The sequence below is a fragment of the Thalia democratica genome, chromosome 2 (genome assembly GCF_965202585.1).
Source record: "Thalia democratica chromosome 2, ktThaDemo2.hap1.1, whole genome shotgun sequence".
Classification (NCBI taxonomy): domain Eukaryota; kingdom Metazoa; phylum Chordata; class Thaliacea; order Salpida; family Salpidae; genus Thalia; species Thalia democratica.
Genome location: NC_139166.1, coordinates 55,524,588 through 55,542,155, shown reverse-complemented (window position 1 = coordinate 55,542,155; position 17,568 = coordinate 55,524,588). Strand labels below are relative to the sequence as shown.

The 17,568-nt window shown below is 27.4% G+C and overlaps 2 protein-coding genes across 2 annotated transcripts in view; both read right to left on the bottom strand.

Moving 5' to 3' along the window:
- Positions 1-17,568, bottom strand: part of LOC145829798 (uncharacterized) — a 43,110-nt gene that overhangs the window by 16,553 nt on the left and 8,989 nt on the right. The window contains exon 2 of the mRNA XM_082937665.1: positions 3,690-3,706. Within this exon, the coding sequence (XP_082793791.1) occupies positions 3,690-3,706 (17 nt within the window). The remainder of the gene's footprint in view (positions 1-3,689; positions 3,707-17,568) is intronic.
- On the bottom strand, positions 367-741 carry LOC145849731 (histone H2A-like). The gene has a single exon (XM_082954766.1). The coding sequence runs from the start codon at positions 739-741 to the stop codon at positions 367-369; it is 375 nt and encodes a 124-aa protein (XP_082810892.1).

The window sequence follows — 17,568 nt, the reverse complement described above, 5'->3', positions numbered from 1 at the left end:
TATTATCTGTTTATTATTTTAAGAAAAAAACAAGGAGATTTTATATCAAATATTTAATATCTACTTTAAACAATTAAGTTTTAATCTAACTTGATTTTTTTTTTAGTAATGCTAAATTTATTTATCATCTTTAATATAACAGTTTTGTAGATATTAGCACGTTAATTTAAGATAAACTATTTATATAATAATAATACTATAAAAACATTAAGTAAAAGTAATGAAAACATATATTTTTTTCTTTGCGTATTATGAAACGTTAAACAAGCTTGAACTTCTTTCAACAAATATAGTGCCAAAAAACACTATCATTACTTATAAAATATTATAAGGTGGCCCTTAAAAGGACCTGTTGTCATTAACAACTTATGCTTTCTTTGCGGTCTTCTTTGGCAAGAGAACAGATTGGATGTTAGGCAACACACCTCCTTGAGCGATGGTAACTCCTCCCAACAGTTTGTTCAACTCTTCGTCGTTGCGGATGGCAAGTTGAAGGTGACGGGGAATGATACGAGACTTCTTGTTGTCACGAGCAGCATTTCCAGCCAACTCGAGAACTTCAGCGCTCAAGTATTCCAATACTGCAGCCAAGTAGACTGGTGCTCCGGCACCAACACGTTGGCTGTAGTTACCGTTTCTCAGCAGACGGTGAATACGACCGACTGGAAACTGAAGTCCAGCGCGTGATGAACGGCTCTTTGGCTTGGATTTAGATTTTGCTCCCTTTCCGCGTCCTGACATGATGCTATGTTGAATGATTAAGTTTCGGCAGAACTTTCATTATATACTAGTCGTTACGAACCTCGTCTATTATACGCCCACTAATGGATTTTACCGAAACTTTTTCACATTTTACATTCTCTTTCTTATTTAGTCTGTAAAGGTATATAAAGTTGTTTCAATTTTTTTTTTAGCCACATATAGACCGCTGTTCTAAGCAAAGTAGACAAACTTTTATTTAAAAACAAGTTATGAAAGGCAATTACCCATCTAATATTTTTAAAGCGGTGTAGACTCGTTAAAAACATTTTAATTCATACATTAGTGTAATTATAGCAAAAAAAAAGATAAACATTTTCAAAAAATATGAACATATTTCAAAACCGTTTTAATAAATATTTCTATAAACTTATTTATATTTAAAGTAAACTAAAATTAATTAAAATGTTATGTTGTTTTAATATAACCAAAATATGTATGTAACTTTTATGATGTTTTCAATTCGTTTTTGTTAATTTAGTTTGTTACCATAACATTTAAAAGTAGCCAGAACCCAAAAACCAATAAATTTTTTAAATCAGAGTTTTTCTCAATAAAACTAATTCTTTTTTTACTATTCATACGTTATTTACAAAAAGAACAGTTTTTACATTGAAGTGCAAGATAAAATAGTTCTTTTAAAAAAAGTTTTAATAAATTTTATTATAAAGTACATATGTATGGTTTTTTTTAAAGTTTAATGCACCCATCTACTACACTTTACAAACTATTTGATACTAGTTAAACAATCGCTTTTGAAAATAAGTTTTAAGAAGAAAAATTGAAGATATATCATTAGTTCAGTTAGGAGTAAGAAACATAAGAAATTTACTACTTAATACTTGGTAAATAATCGTTTTTCGAAAATAAATTTTTAAGAAGACATATCAAAAAGAGCGGCAAATTTTGAACAAACGATAATTCACTATGTCACTTACTTTTGTATGAACACTTATAAGCTATTAGATTATTTATTATAAAGAGAAGTGAAAGCGCTCTTTATCGATGTTAAAGTTTACTCAATATTTGCTTACATCTTTTCAGAGCAGAAATTTTTCTGCGTTTGAAAATCAGCAAAAAAATTAATAACACGTAATGAATTTGATAGTTTTGTTATGTTATTCATATCTAGTTTTTAAAAAGTGACATAAATTTTTCATTAATGTTTTTAAATAAAAATGCTTAAAGTAGAGAAAAACTTTATTTTATAACTAAATTAGACTTTATATAAATTATAAACTGCATTATGTTTAATTTTTACTATCATATAGTATAAAATTATATAGTTATAAGCTTTTCGATTATCAAGTTATAAAAGAGGTATACTTTGATAAAAACATTCTAGTTCAAAAATTAAATAGAAACATTTTAAATTTTAGCTGTAAAAAATTTCTTAAAGTATAATTATTTTATTTAGTCAAGTTTAAAAAATATATAATGAATTTGTCTTCATTAATCTCTTAAAGCATTTATTTAAATCTTACACCACCTGTAAACAAAAGTAATTATTTTGAACAGTTGTAATATATCATTTTTACTGTTGTTTGCTGTTACAGTTTGAGTGTAAGTAAAAAGCTCAAAACGTATGTTGCAATTACTATGGTGTTTGTTTTACAAAAATATCATTAATAAGACTACGACATTGTTTAATTTTCAGTAATTTTTGCTCATTTTTAGTTTTAGTTTACTACTTTTGTGACATTTAACTGTTTTAAAATTTAATTCCATCAATTATCACAATGTTTTGATTGTTGTGGTTAAGTATAAAAGTAAAGTATATTATGAAACCTTTTTTAATAATATCCTTAGTATTTTGCTTAAATTCTATTAGCACTTTTATTAGTTTGGAAATATTAAATCCATCAAACATTTTCCCACAGATTAAAAAGTTATTATTCCTCGCTGGTGAAATGTTGAAATGGGAAACAAAATATATGTTACACTGAAATTAAGGTTTTTTATAACCCTTAATTGGTATAAAAATAAGTTATTTTAGTCTTGATACAGTATTTTATAAACAGTGTTAGATAAATTTTTATGTTTAAATATTGTTATTAACTTTCCAATAAAAAAACTACTAAGTTTTTTCACAAGTACCTACTACAAGTCTGAGTAAAACTTACTATCAAACAACATAAAACTAAGCTTTATTTCAGTTTTGAGTAAAAAAAACATTAGTTGCCTATACTTCACAAATTATTTTCCTTCAGAAAGAAAATTTAAATCAAGTATAGCCGAAAATTAAAGCACTGGTAAGGAATTTTTGAAAAGATTACATTTTCAAAATTTTTTACTCAAAGAAAATTTGAAGCAGGTATAACTCAAAAAGGCGGCAAAGTTATGAGCAAACAAATTTGTCTCGTTTTCGTAACTTGCCTTTGTAGGAGCATTTGTTAGCTATTTAATTAGTAATTATAAAGAGAAATATAAGCGCTCTTTCTTTTTTTAGGTTTACCACACCATCTAGTGTTTAGTTTTATAAAAATTGTTTTACTTATTTCTTAACGACAACGTTTAGAAGTGAAAAGGTTTTACTCTTTGCAACAATTAAAGTTCAAACAAACTTAATGCTCTAAGAAAATTAAGATTTATTGAATAATAATAACAAATTTAAACAGTACTCTCTGGTAAGAATAGAAGCTAGAGTAGGTATATGTATAAATTTATATATATTTTAACTGGCTGATTATTAAGGCTTAAAGACTTATGAAACATATGTACCAGTATTTTTAAAATTTTAGTTTTCCAATAAATTATTTAAAAGCCCTTCAAGTGGGCTCAGTAGAAAGTGTTCTAGTTTAAATAATATCCTTATTATTATATATTATTATTATTATATATATATATATACTTACTCTAGCTTCTGGCGCAAAAAGGGATCAAATACCACTTTTTGACGTAGCGCAGGGTTCATTATATGGGCGCAGAACTATGCGAACTTGTAGGACTTTTCTTGTTAAACGGGTTAAAAGATATATATGGTATAAATAGACTTGGGTTGTACAGAGACGATGGTCTGGCTGTATTGCCTAACTCTTCTGGTTTTAAAGTTGAGAAGCTAAAAAAACAAACTCATGCCTTCTTCAAATCTATGGGGTTAAGCGTCACTGTGGAATCGCCACTAGTGATAACTGACTTCCTAGATGTAAAGCTCAACTTGCATGATATCTCTTTTATGCCTTACAAACAGCAAAACGCAAACATTTTGTATATTAACAAACAATCTAGCCATCCGAAAAATATATTAAAACAAATATCAAACATAATTAACCAACGCTTAAACAAACGATTTAGTAAAAAAGAAAAATTTTCAAAGATAAAAGATGAATACGAAATAATAATGAAAAAAATGCGGCTACGATAATAAACTTAAATTTGAAAAAGCTGAGCGACAATCAAAACTAATCAAAAACAAAAAAGAAAAAGAAATGTAATCTGGTACAACCCTCCTTTTAGCAATTTAGTGAAAACTAATATTGAAAGAAAATTTATAAATCTAGTCAAAAAACACTTCAATAAACAAAATACCAAAACAAAAAATTTCAACAAGCATAACATGCGAATAAGTTATTCGTGTACGTCAAAATTAGAGAATATCATTTAGGCACACAACCAAAAAAATTTAAATCAAAACTCAGGAACTCGAAGTCAATGTGGTTGCGCTAGCAGCTGTAAATATAATTTGAAAGGGGAAATTGCCGTTCGGAGAACAAAAAAGAATAAAAAAATGATGAAAAGATTGTGTGAAGCTATCATAAATGTATTTTATAATAAACAAAATTCTGAAAATATATGAACTTATTGTTGCATATATTATTTGTTTTTAATCATATATATTAAATTTACCTTGAACTTGCTTAATTTTATGTTTAATTCGAAATAAAAAGGGGTAAAAAGAATAGTATTTTGTTTGAAATTTTTTTAGAAGATTTTATAGAGCTTGTTCTACCTTTTTTACAAAATAAAAAGTGTTTTTTACAGACAGTGTAAAACTAAGTGCAGGAGCAGAATTCAATAAAATCAATATAGTATAATCAAATATTAGTAGCTTCCTTCAAACTTATTTTTAGTTTCTTAATATTAGAAAACATCATGATCAATAGTATGTACAATTAAACACTGGCCTAACATTATACAAAACAATAAAATCCAAAATAAAAGTTAACTAAATGTAACAACAAACTAGACAAAATAGATCCAAAGGTTTCAAAAAGACGACATTGCAAGTCTACAGAAATACAGTCTTTATTATGATTTTCTTTAATCCCTCAGAATAATCTTGTACAGTGGAAACCTTGCATACGCTTAAAAATATTCAACTTAAAATATGAAGACTATAATGTGCAATATTGTAGCAGCAAGTAGAGTTCAAAAACCATAAACATCTATTCTTAAGAAAAGAGAGATCCCTTGTATTTATTTATATATTTAAAAACTTTTGTAAGTGTTAGTATTTTATAATCATAAACTGTTTTGTTTATTAAAATTTTAACACTTCAAATTTCACACGAAGTTTGTCTTAAATATTATTCTATAAGCAATCAGTTAAAAAGCACATTTTCACACTCTATCTCAGTGGTCTTCAAGGTGTAACAAAAATTTTTTGGGGTACACAAAAATTTTAGGGTGCACGAAACTAATTTAAGGGTGCAAAAAATTTTTAGGGTGTATAAAAGAGATTAAGCTTATTTTATTTTTTTATTTAAACGATAAGTTCAACATTAATTTAAATACAGCCCTGATGATTTATTGCAAATTTACTTTATTAGCTTTTCTGCTAATTGACCATTTTAGTATTCTGAAGGCTGAAATCAATTTAAATGAACAATTAAAATTTAAATGAACATTTTTTCTCTGGAATAAGCAAACCAGGAGTAATGTAAATAAACAACAGTGAATTCTTTTAAAAATGTTCAAAACATTGGAGAGATGAGGTCCTTCCTATAATCAGCTACAAACAAGAGGAAATATAAGACCTATAAGATATCTAAAATGTTAGTTAGTTTTCTTAACTAATTATTCTGGTAATTATTTTTATAAATTTTAATTATCCTTATTAATTAACTACTTCAATAAATTTTAAATGCTTTAAGTAGATATATTTGAAAATTAAAAAATATTTAGTCTCTAATAACACAGACTTGCAACACACTCATGATACTTGATATACTCAGGAAAACTCTGTACAGTATAAAACTTTTAAAATTCTCAGAGCAACTCAGGCTGGTTTAAAATGGTGTACTAACGCAGGCCAGCTTGGTTATTTAACTAAAAACTGAGGTTATTTTTAAGGTTTTTTGAAAACCTCAAGCTAGTCTCTATCTAAATCTTGAATGAGTTTTACTTCTTCTAGTTTTAATATTTTGATATATTTTAACCAATTTTCGTGAAAAACTTGATTTCTGTTGTTTTAAAATTTTAGTTGAAAATTATTAGATATTCATTACATAATTTCTTTTAAAGATTTAAAATAAACTCTTGATGACTTTGGACATCAGTTTCTATACAGTTTTTGGTCACTAAAAAATTTTTTTTTGCCTTAAGGGTGGCAAGTGGTAACCCTGTAATGTTTAAAAACAATTTACTGCTAAAAAGGGTAAGACCAAAATCTGAAAACAACAAAAATTACCAATACTAAACATTTATAAAATTTTTTTTTTGGTATCATTCATAGCTAAAAACAAATAATATATTAATATTAAACTTCAATTATAGTTTAAAGTTTAAATCACTACCCTTTTAAGTAAAATTCTTGGTTTTTTGTGAACTTTTAATTTTATTTAGAGTTTAATAACACTACTTTGTATAAATGTACTAAAAAATATTTTTCTAATGTTTTGCATTAGCTCATCTTTTCTACTAAAATGTTATTAAAAATTATTTTATTTATTTGAGTGTGTTTATTCTAAATTTAACTAGTGAATGAAAAATTAGAAAAATAGCTTTTTAAATTTATACAAAGTTGCCACAACTGTAAGCTAATCTGAACTTTTGAACTTTTTTTATGAATAATTCAGGTTGGCTAATTTTTTTTATATTGCTTGCAAAACTTCAGCTAGTTTTGATTTTTTTTCAAATTTCAGGCTATTTTTTGGCTTTCAAATGTGTTTTTTTTTAATTTAATTAATAATATCTATCTTTTAAGTCTTTTTATTTAAACAAACAACAAATATTTTTTTCAAAAACTTGACTTTTTTTATTTTTAAAATTAGATAGATTTATTTCTTAGTTTTAGAGTTGCCAAAAACCTTAAATCCTAGAACTAGTCAGTTAAGGTAAAAAAAACCTGGAATTTGAAAATTTTTGAAAATAACCTAAAGTTTTAAACAAAATCACTAAAAAAACCTGGAATAAAAAAAAAACTGGTTCATCTGAGTAACAAGATTACAAATTGACACAAAAAATCTATATATATATATATATATATATACATATAAATTTTTTGTTATTAAAAATTTTATTTTAAGACACCTTTTAAGTAACTTCATAGTATCTTTTCAATGCTGTTATACTGTTAAAGACAGTATTTTTACCTTAAACTTTGTTTCATAGTAAAAATATACCAAAAGCATGTATGTACTTATGAAAACCTGGAAGAAATTCATTTAACCTTAAAATTTTTAATCTTAATCTAATAATCTAATCTTTAAAACTAATACTTTAATATCGTTTTTGTTACTGAAATAATTAAAATTATGTTATCTTTTAAATTAGTTTAAAGTTAAAAGCAGGAAGAGACATTCAGTTTATAACCAAACAGGTTTGCCACACACTCAGTAATAACTACTACTAGTTAAAAGAATTATAAAATCATGGGCTTGTTTTTTTTTTTTTTGTGAAACACAGGTTAGTTTTGATAATTTTCCTAAATATCCTTAACAGATTTTTATTGACTGTTTTTTTTTTTATGTATTAAGTCCTGTTATATTGCACTAGAAAGCAAAATGCATCAGAAAAGTAGTAGGTTACCAATTCATTTAAGTACCTGTAAAAAATATCTAAAATTTTATAAATCTATTGATTTAAACAAATTATTTTTCCCTAGAAGTACTTAAGTTGTAAAATTAGTTTCATCTTATAACTAGTGATGTACCGGACTCACTATCCGGGTTCGGGTCCGGCCGGATATTGCCATTTTTGTCTGATATCCCGATCCGGCCAGATTCTAATTTGAAAAAAAAAGTCCGGATCCGGTTCCGGCCGGATTCTAATTTGAAAAAAAAGTCCGGATCCGGGTCCGTCCGGACCCGGACCTAGTTAGTAAAAAAGAGCATACTGAGAAGTATTTTTTCAAAAACAAACCCTGTGTAAATTAATAAGAGTCATTTTCGTCAGTTAAAATTAAACACCTACCGTGATTGGCTCATTTTGTACACGTGACTAAACTATATTTGTTTACATTTAAACTATGAAATAAACATTTCATGAAATGCAACTCTTTACATATGTTGTAAAATTGAAAACTTTGAAATGAATACTTGCATTATATATTGTTTAAAGTTGAGCTCAGAGAATATTTAGAGTTAGAACGGTTGAATGTACGAGCCAATGAGAATCATATGACGAAATGTTTTAAACTAAATACTGATGCAACAAAACATCAGAACATGACAGGCAGTTTATATGTAAGCAATTAGTTAGTTTGGTGTGTAGTTTGAAGCAACAAAATATCTTGAACGTTTTTGTGAATGCTTATTTTAAGTAGTGTTTTGTTTTAAAAGTGAATATTTCAACAAGTGTTTAATTGTTTAAATATTTAAGCCAGGTTAATAGTTTAATAGTTTATTAAAAATTTTACAGTTTCTTGTTTTCTAAAAGTTTTATTTAATTTTTAGTTTATAGTTTTAAGTGTTTTGATATAGATTAAATAGCTTCCAGTTTTTAAAGTGTTACCAAAGTAATTATAGTTTTGTATATGCTAGTATTTCTTGTTGTGTTTTATATAAAGGATTCATCACTCAAAACTGTCGTGTCTGATTATAGAAAGTAGTCTCAGTTAGAATTTAGTATTTGTTAGATATTAATTAAATAAGGTAGGATTTAATTATGATGGGTAGTACTAATAAGTTAAGTGTACCACAATCAGTCCACAACTTTACTACCAAATTGTCAACCTTTGCTAGATGCTCTACTGATTATTAAATTAAAGTAATTTTTCAGTTTTTAAAAACCTCATTCTGACTCAGGCTTGTTTATATTCACTCTAGCTAGTTTTATTGACTTAAACAGTGGCAACCCTGCTAGTTTGAAAATTTTTGGGAATTTTAGAAAATCTTGGACTGCCTCAGGCTAGTTTAGTTTTTTATAAAAACTCAGGCTAGTTTTCTTTTAGATTTAGAATGAGTTTGAGCTGATCCAGTTTTCAATATTTTGTAATTTTCTAAAGTATTTTGTTCAAGAACTTGATTTCAGATTTTTAATTGTAAATATCACCTAAATTTGTGAACCTTGTGGCTAGCTGTTCTACTTATTATTAGATTAAAGTCTTTTTTTTTCAGTTTTTAAAAACCTCATTCTGACTCAGGCTAGTTTATTCTAGTGATGTACCGAACTCACTATCCGGGTCCGGCCGGATATTGCCATTTTTGTCTGATATCCGGATCCGGCCGGATTCTAATTTAAAAAAAGTCCGGATCCGATACCGGCCGGATTCTAATTTGAAAAAAAAGTCCGGATCCGGTTCCGGCCGGATTCTAACTTGTAAAAAAAGTCCGGATCCGGGTCCGGTACATCACTACTTATAACTTAAACATTAATTAGTTATAAACTTTATATTATTAAAAGCAACAGTTATTTTCAATTATTAAAAAAAAAATTCCCACAAGTTAAACTTAAGATTTTTTCGTACACATTTAACTCCAAGATATTTTTATTCAAGTTTTACGTCTCGCTGGCAGGATTCCACTTAAATTCTGTAAGTATTTTCAGAATAGTTATTTTCTCTGTGGTTGCTAAACTAAGAATTCAGTGATATAAATAAAAACATTGTGTGAAAATAAGATTAATGAAATAACTTTTAATATTGGAAGCATTAAGAAGTGCATAAATTTGTGGGAGTTTTCCATGAACAAATAAGCAAAGTTCTGACAACAAACCTTGGAAATTGCTGCAATACCCTCATAAAATATTAAAGTTGTATACGTATTCTTACCACTAGCGGCGTAATTTAGGGGTACACAGAAATAATTTTCCGCAGTTTTGTGTGCACAAAGTTTAATAAGCTTGAAGATCACTGTTTTTTCTTGACATTTATTAAAATAAACAATATGTTCAATTTTTATTAAACATAGTTTAGTTTTAGTAAATTATGTTTACAATATTTATAAAAACAGTAAAATGAGTTTTAAGATATGCTTTTTCACTGGTTGCTTATGGACCAGTATTCAAAAAAAGTTTAGTATAAAACTTGAAAAATTAATTTTTAACAATAAGTTTGTATTTGATTATGAAATACTAACTATTAAAAAAAAAGAGAACTTGAAGATGTAGTAGTTACAAAAAAAAAATAAAAAATTATTCAAAAGAAACTAATTTGCTTCAGAAGTTATTTAATTTTTAACTAATATACTTTATCAATTTAAATGTATAGTATTTTTTTTATAGTAAAAAACCATCAGCCTCAAACTCTACCTCTATTTTATTCTAATATGAAATAATTATTATTATCTTACATCAACAAACAAAGTTATTTTTTAACATTTAGATAACACTTTTTTTTTCTAACAGTTCAAAACTTGTTTAAATAGTTTTGTTTTTTTTTCTTTAAACAAGTTCTTGAAAGACAAGGATACTACAATTTACATGAACTTATATATGTTAATAAAAGTTATTATTATTGTAAATATATACTTTCTGTTTATTAAATATTAATCTTGTTTTAATTATTTATAACATAAAGCTTTCACTTTTTTAGCTAAACGTTTGAGCCATTATAAACTAAACTTAAGATACAGGGGATATTGTAAAAACTATAAAGCATATAAATTTGCTATATTTTCTTCCATAAGCTTATAGTGTGAAATTGCTTAAACTATTTATGGAAACGTTGCTTTTTTGAATGGGTCCGATTCAAAAGTTAAGGTATCTCCTCTAATATTTGCTTAGTCAGCACATTTTTTTTTAATTAAAACCCTTATTCCTAACCCACCTTACCCTGACATATTAAAAATTTATAAAAAAAGTTTTAATAGCTAAAAAGTCATTAAAAAACATTTTCATTTTTCTCACTCATTAAATAGTAGGCAAAACATCTCAATATTTTAACAAGACTCTATTTAGATCAAAATTAAAAAACTATAAATTTTTATCAAGATCTGAAAAAAAATAATATTTTTTTACAAGCATTCTTATTTTATAAATGTTTCAATGTGTTAACTTAACCAAAGTTTTATTTTTATTGTGCACAAAATTATTAATAAATTAAGAATGAATAATTTAACTAGTAAGTTTGTTTTAAATGTATTAGTTAACTTGACTGAAAATTTGTATGTTACTAGAGACTTATTTTAAATAAAAGACTTTTTAGCTATTAAAAATATTGAATTGAAAACATTATATTTTTACCAGAGATGCCAATATCGTTATGTCTATTTTTTGATAAGCTAATTAAAAGTATTTTATACAGTTCATCCTCGCTTATCCGGCCATGATTAGCAAGCAGTTTTGTAATTATGGCTGTATTATTCTTTAGCCAGATAAGAAAAAAACATTATTTTTTCTTTAAATAATCTACCTCTTTTAACTAAAAATTTTTTGTTACCTTAATATATTTTGTTTTTCTTAAAGGAACCAGAGGGACACTACTGTATTAGATTTACGAAAAATATGAATATTTACCTTTAAAATGCAAACACACCTGATTGAGGCAAAAATATTTTCTAAATTAATTATAATCAAATGTAGTCTATTTTACTACTTGTTTTATCTCATATACATAAGCATAAAGCGACATATTAAATGTAAAACTGTATTGTATCTCATTTCATACTAAGCTCAATGTATATAAGGAAACAGTCTGCATATAATCATACTGAATACGTTTTATATATATATATATATATTACAAATACATATGTTTTTAGAATTTTATACTTCAGAAAGGTAAACTAAAAAAAATACAAGTAAAACTGTTAGTTTTGCTTATCTAAGAAGTTTATTAGTGTACATTAGATATATAACATAGTAATGTATTTTGTGACGTATTGGGAGTAACAGTTAGTAAAATAATGAATAGTTTTGCATTTGAGTTTTGTTTATTTATATATTCAAATGTTTTTATAACAAAAGAAAAGAATAGAATTTGGTAAACTGTACCAACTTTCATAGAGCCCACTTAAAAGGTTTAGTTTGTATGATTCAGATGTGCTCTTTTTTTTTTAGTTTGACAACTTTTAACAAACTATATATCTAACGAACTTAAAATCTTACTCAATTTTTTTTTAGTTATTCTTGTCCGAATCAGTGTATTTGCATCTAAAAAGGCAAGCATTTTTTGTAAATCTACTACAAACTTATACTAATTAGTTTGAAGATTTATTTTAAATTCAAAAGTATATTTTATGCGTTATTTAAAATTATTAGTATCTCTAACAAAAAAATTATTTTTTTTATTGTTATTACTTTTATAATAAAAATAAAACTTATACAGTTATGAAACCGTATCTAAACTAAAATTAAAAATTGAAGTCTACTTATACATATAAAATAGAAATTTATTTTTATTTATTTTTTATTTTAATAGTATTTGCAGACTATAATAAAAACTTTTGTTCAGTTTAAATAAAAAGAATGTAAAGTATGAGTACTTGAAAACCAACTTCAATTTTTCTAAGCCATTGTAAAAAACTTATCTACTAAGGTTATGAACTATGAATCAAAAAAGCCCTAAAATTGTCGTTTCCACGTCCGTAACGCATATACTTTAAAGTGTTATACAACTCAGTTTTATAAGTGTTTAAAGTGTTATGTTATACAACTCAGTTTTATAAGTTTTAAGACTTACGTTAAAACTTTTCTTAAAACTAATAAAAAAAGTTTAAAAACATAAGAACTTAAAAAAACTAACACCAATTTTTCTCAGCCCTTGTTAAAGAACTTATAAACTAAGGTTATGAACTTTGAATCAAAAAGCGCTAAAACGGTCTTTTCCACGTCCGTAACGCAGTTTAAATGTTACACAAATCAGTTTTAAGAACACTCAATAGACAATCAGAACAATCGACAGAACAATCAACAATGGCCCGCACAAAACAAACCGCCTGCAAATAAACTGGAGGAAAAGCTCCCTGCAAGCAACTTTAATACCTGGTTAAGTTTTTGAACTAATTAGTTTTTATTATTTTATATTGGTTCTTCTTATTATAACAACTGCAATAAAAACCATAAAAAATTTATAGAAAAGTCATAAGTTAACTACAACATATACTTAAACTAACATTTTTACATTCACATTTGTCATCTTTTAGGTTCACCTCTATGTTCAGTGTTCTAAATAAGCAATGTCATAAAACTTGAAAAAATCTTGAAATTAGAATTATATACAAAAATTACTGTAAAAATATTTAAATTGAGAATTTTTGAGTTAGACAAAAAGTAAAAACCTGTAACTTTGTAAAAAAATCACTCAAGTGTATGAAAAAAGAATTTTACATTTAAAATAGCGATACTTGAACTATATACAAGAAAAATTGTCATATACAACAATTTTTTGTTTAAATAAGAACTTGATTTATTATAAAACTTATTCAAAGTAGCATTACAATATGTTTTTAACATTTTATCATATTTTAGGCATTTTTTACCTTGAATTAAATTTTATAATTTAAATAAACTTAAAAACTTTATTTTCAAAAACCGGAAATAAATTTATAGAATTTTGATTTTTTTTTTTAACCTATGTCAACCCTGCTGTATACTTCAGGGTTTTCATGAAACCTTAAAACCTGGAGTTTGAAAATTTGAGTGAAAAAAACTAAAAATTAAAAGAGGTGGCAATATGAACCAAAAACAATTAAAACCAAAATAATAACTGCAATTGTAACAATTTTGGATTTGAAGCAGTGAGATCAGACTAGATATGAAAAGTTAATTTACTTAAAAAATCATTTAGAGTCGCATTAAAGTATGTTTTCATTGTTTTTAAACTTTTAAAAACATTTTTACCTTAATTCTAATTTAAATATATAGGTAAGAAAACAACTTAAAAAAAAACTTTAATAAAACTAAATACAATTTTTAAACACAGTTGCGCTTTAAACATATTTAAAAATTTTAGATCATCTTTTGGATTTATTTTACGTGAAAAGAGACTTTACTAGTTTTGTAAGCTTGCTCTAGTAAAAATGACAAAATGGCTTAAACATGCAAAAAATAAATTAAAAGACAGTAAATCATTGGACCGGAACGCTAATTTCTGACTCAACTGTACATTTTCTGATGCAATATTTAAAGTCTATAAATAAAATTGTTTAGAAATTGGTGTGCAGATTCAAGTACACCAGCGGAAGAAAGTTGATTCGTGAAAAAAATTCCAACAGATAGTTTCAAACTATGCAGTTTCATTATTTGAATTTAATGCTGGTTTTGTTGTTTAGTACAAAGTTTTTGTAAAAAAAATAGTCATTTCTTACAAGTGTTTTTTGATTTTAAATTCAAGCTGTTAATTATTGTTTTAGTTTGTGTATTTTTTTAAATATACTTTTCTCATGTATTGTTTATATTATAAGTTTCTTAAATGATTATTTTTTATTTCTTATAGAAGAACACATTCATTACTCGTTTATTGTGTTTAGTATTTATAAACCAGCCCTAATTATTATTTATTATTAGTTTGTTTTAACTTGATAATGATTAGTGGTGAGGATGTAAAGAAAAACCATTCAATCACTTAAGTAATCCAATATCTCTATTGCGTTATAATGGCTATTTATCTTAGTAACGTATAAGTTAATTAAAACTTTAATTTTATTTTCATAGAAAGATTTACTAAAAATAATATTCTAACTGAATATGTTTTCACTATAATATAGCTTCCGATTAAAATGAATAACTGTTTAATTATTCCTATACTGAGAAAGTTGTTTTAGACATTTTACATGTTTTGTTTCAGTGGTTATTTTAAAATTTTAATATTTTTAAGAACAAAAGTCTCCGTTTAGTAAACCATACCCGATTTTAAGAAGTAGCTGCCAAACTTTCTCAGCATTTTAAAATATCACTTCTCCTAGAGAACAAAAATAAATTAATTCAAGAAATAATTTCTTTAGTTTACAGCAAAGTTTAGTAAAGTTCAATTATAAAAATATAAACACAATAATTTCGATTTCAGAAAATAAATTAGAAATGAATATAATTTTAAACAAAAGAAAACAAATTGCCACATACCTTCCTAATCCAGACTCTTCAAGAAGAGTGAACAAATTTTTTGATGTTTGTAGAAAAAATATAACTAAAAGGAATGTAGCTCTGCAACAATTTAACAACTGTGAGGGTTAGTAACTATTAAATTTCTTTATAACTCATTAAAAATATTTCTTAAAATTTTTTTACTAATTGATTGATAATTTCTCATATAATTAAAAAGGCTATATAAGTTTAAAATTTGTTTTACCTTGTTACAATTGTAATCACACTGAAGAAAATTGTTGAAATATATTTGTGTTGTTGAAAAAGACTTGTTTTATGTATAAAAATTAAAATTAGCAGACATATGTTTAAAATTTAAAAAAATATTTCTGTTAAGTTTTTTTAAATTGATAAACTTTTTTCATTTTGGATTACAGTAAAACAAAAGCCCGTAAATCAACTTGTACAATATTTTACTAAAAGTAAAAGAAATTAACGATTATTTTTATAAAGTTAATACTTATTGAAGAACGATCGACATATCATACTGTAATCATTAAAAAAATAACACTTTTAAGTTTTTTACAGAATAATTATTTATCAGGAAGCTCACAGCTCAACAACGTCAGTTTATATTCAGCAATTGAAGCGAACGCGCTTTTGCTCAACGAAGAGGAAGAAAACAGAATTTCCAATCGCATTAAAATCAAGATGAACGATCGAAACGCCGCGACGCACTACAACTTTGCCAAGCGCTTCAAGCTGCGCGGTTTGTCCCAACTGTCGCTGGACTGCATAGAAGCGTATTTCGCAACAGTTGTCGACTCCGGCAACTTTTTGGAGCTGGACAGCGCGCTGGTGCGTGAAATACTTTCGAGCGGCGAGCTGAACGTCGATTCGGAGGTGGAAGTTTTGCACGCCGCAGTCAGGTGGCTCAACCACGACTCGGGTGAGCGCGTCAAATTCGCAACTAAACTCCTGTCAATGGTCCGTCTGCAGCTGATGTCGGACGACGCTTTGAAGCTCCTATTCGGAAAAAGCTCGCTTTTTGACAGCACTGCTGTGGTGAAGGAGGTTTTGAAAATGAAAAAAGCAACAAGCAACACCGATCAGACGAGTAGGTATTATAGCAAGGAAAAAATCTGCACGTATGTTTTCGGTGGCAGGAAAAAAAATTGCATGCCCTACAAAGTGTGCAAAAAAGTTTTCAAAGTCGACATGAACACGCTGAAGTGCGAAAAACTGCCAATCGTGATGAAAAACAAGCGCATCAGACCTCATATTTTCTACATAAAAGGAGAAGTTTATGTCTACGGCGGGTACAACAACAACAAGAAGCCGATGAGAACCATCGAAAAGTACTCGCCTTCCGCCGGCAAATGGAAAGTGGTGGGCAAGATCAAGAGGAACCGCACCAACCACTGCGCGACTTCCTTCGGGGCGAAGATCCTCGTCATCGGAGGGTTCTTGGGGGATACGAAGCTCTCGTGGGAAGACACGTGCGAGGAGTTCGACACGACGACGGGGAGGAGGCGGCAGCTGTGTCCGACGAGCGAGGTCAGGGTCGAGTCGGCTTGCTGCGTGTTCGAAGGAAAAGTGGTGGTGTGCGGCGGATGGACCGAAAACGACTCGAACCTCAGGTCGGTGGAGAGTTACGACCCGGTCACGGACGAGTGGTCGTACCTGCCGGACATGATTGTTGCGAGGGTGAAGCACAAAGCGGTGGCGGTGAGGAGCAAGCTGTACGTGATGTGTGGATACGACGAACCGATGGTCGATGTGATCTCCAGCGAAGTTTACGATCCCGTATGCGGGAGGTTCGTTTACCTGAAGCAGGTTCCGAGAAGGTACTCGTCTCCCGAGCAGGCGATCGCGTTTGGCGGCAAAATAGTTCTGTACTTCCGCTACGAAAACGTCCTTTTTTACGACGTCGACAAAAACAAGTGGTCGGAAAAACCGTACGAGCTTTTGCGGGGTTTGTTTGCTTTAAACCACGTAAAAGCTCCTGAGTTTATGTCATCGAGCTAGTTGAATGCTTTTTGTTTTACAACAAACATCTGCTTTAGGAATTTTTATATGAAAAATTTCTAAAAACGCAATGTTGTTTTTTTTTGAATAAAGATTTTCTTTTTTTTTTCATTTTTCTCTAAATATAATATCACATAGACTTTTTAATATTAAAAACACCATTAAAAAAAATTTAATAGTTATCTACTTTGAGTAACTTTTTTTTATGCAAAAATTCGTTTTTGCTCCAGATTTACATACGAAGTCTACAAAAATTCAATAACATTTAGAAGTTTGTTAAAGTTAAACAGTGATTTTTTTAGTATGTTGACGAAAGGAAATGAATTCGTTTTTTTTTTGTTAGACAACACTACTGATTATAAATATATGAATATTGTGCGGAAGTTTTATTTAACTTCACGTTGCAAAAAAAAATGTTTAAAGCATTTTGAAGTTGGC

Excerpts from the sequence above, each read along its gene's own strand:
- LOC145849731 (XM_082954766.1), bottom strand. The coding sequence starts at position 741 with ATGTCAGGACGCGGAAAGGGAGCAAAATCTAAATCCAAGCCAAAGAGC.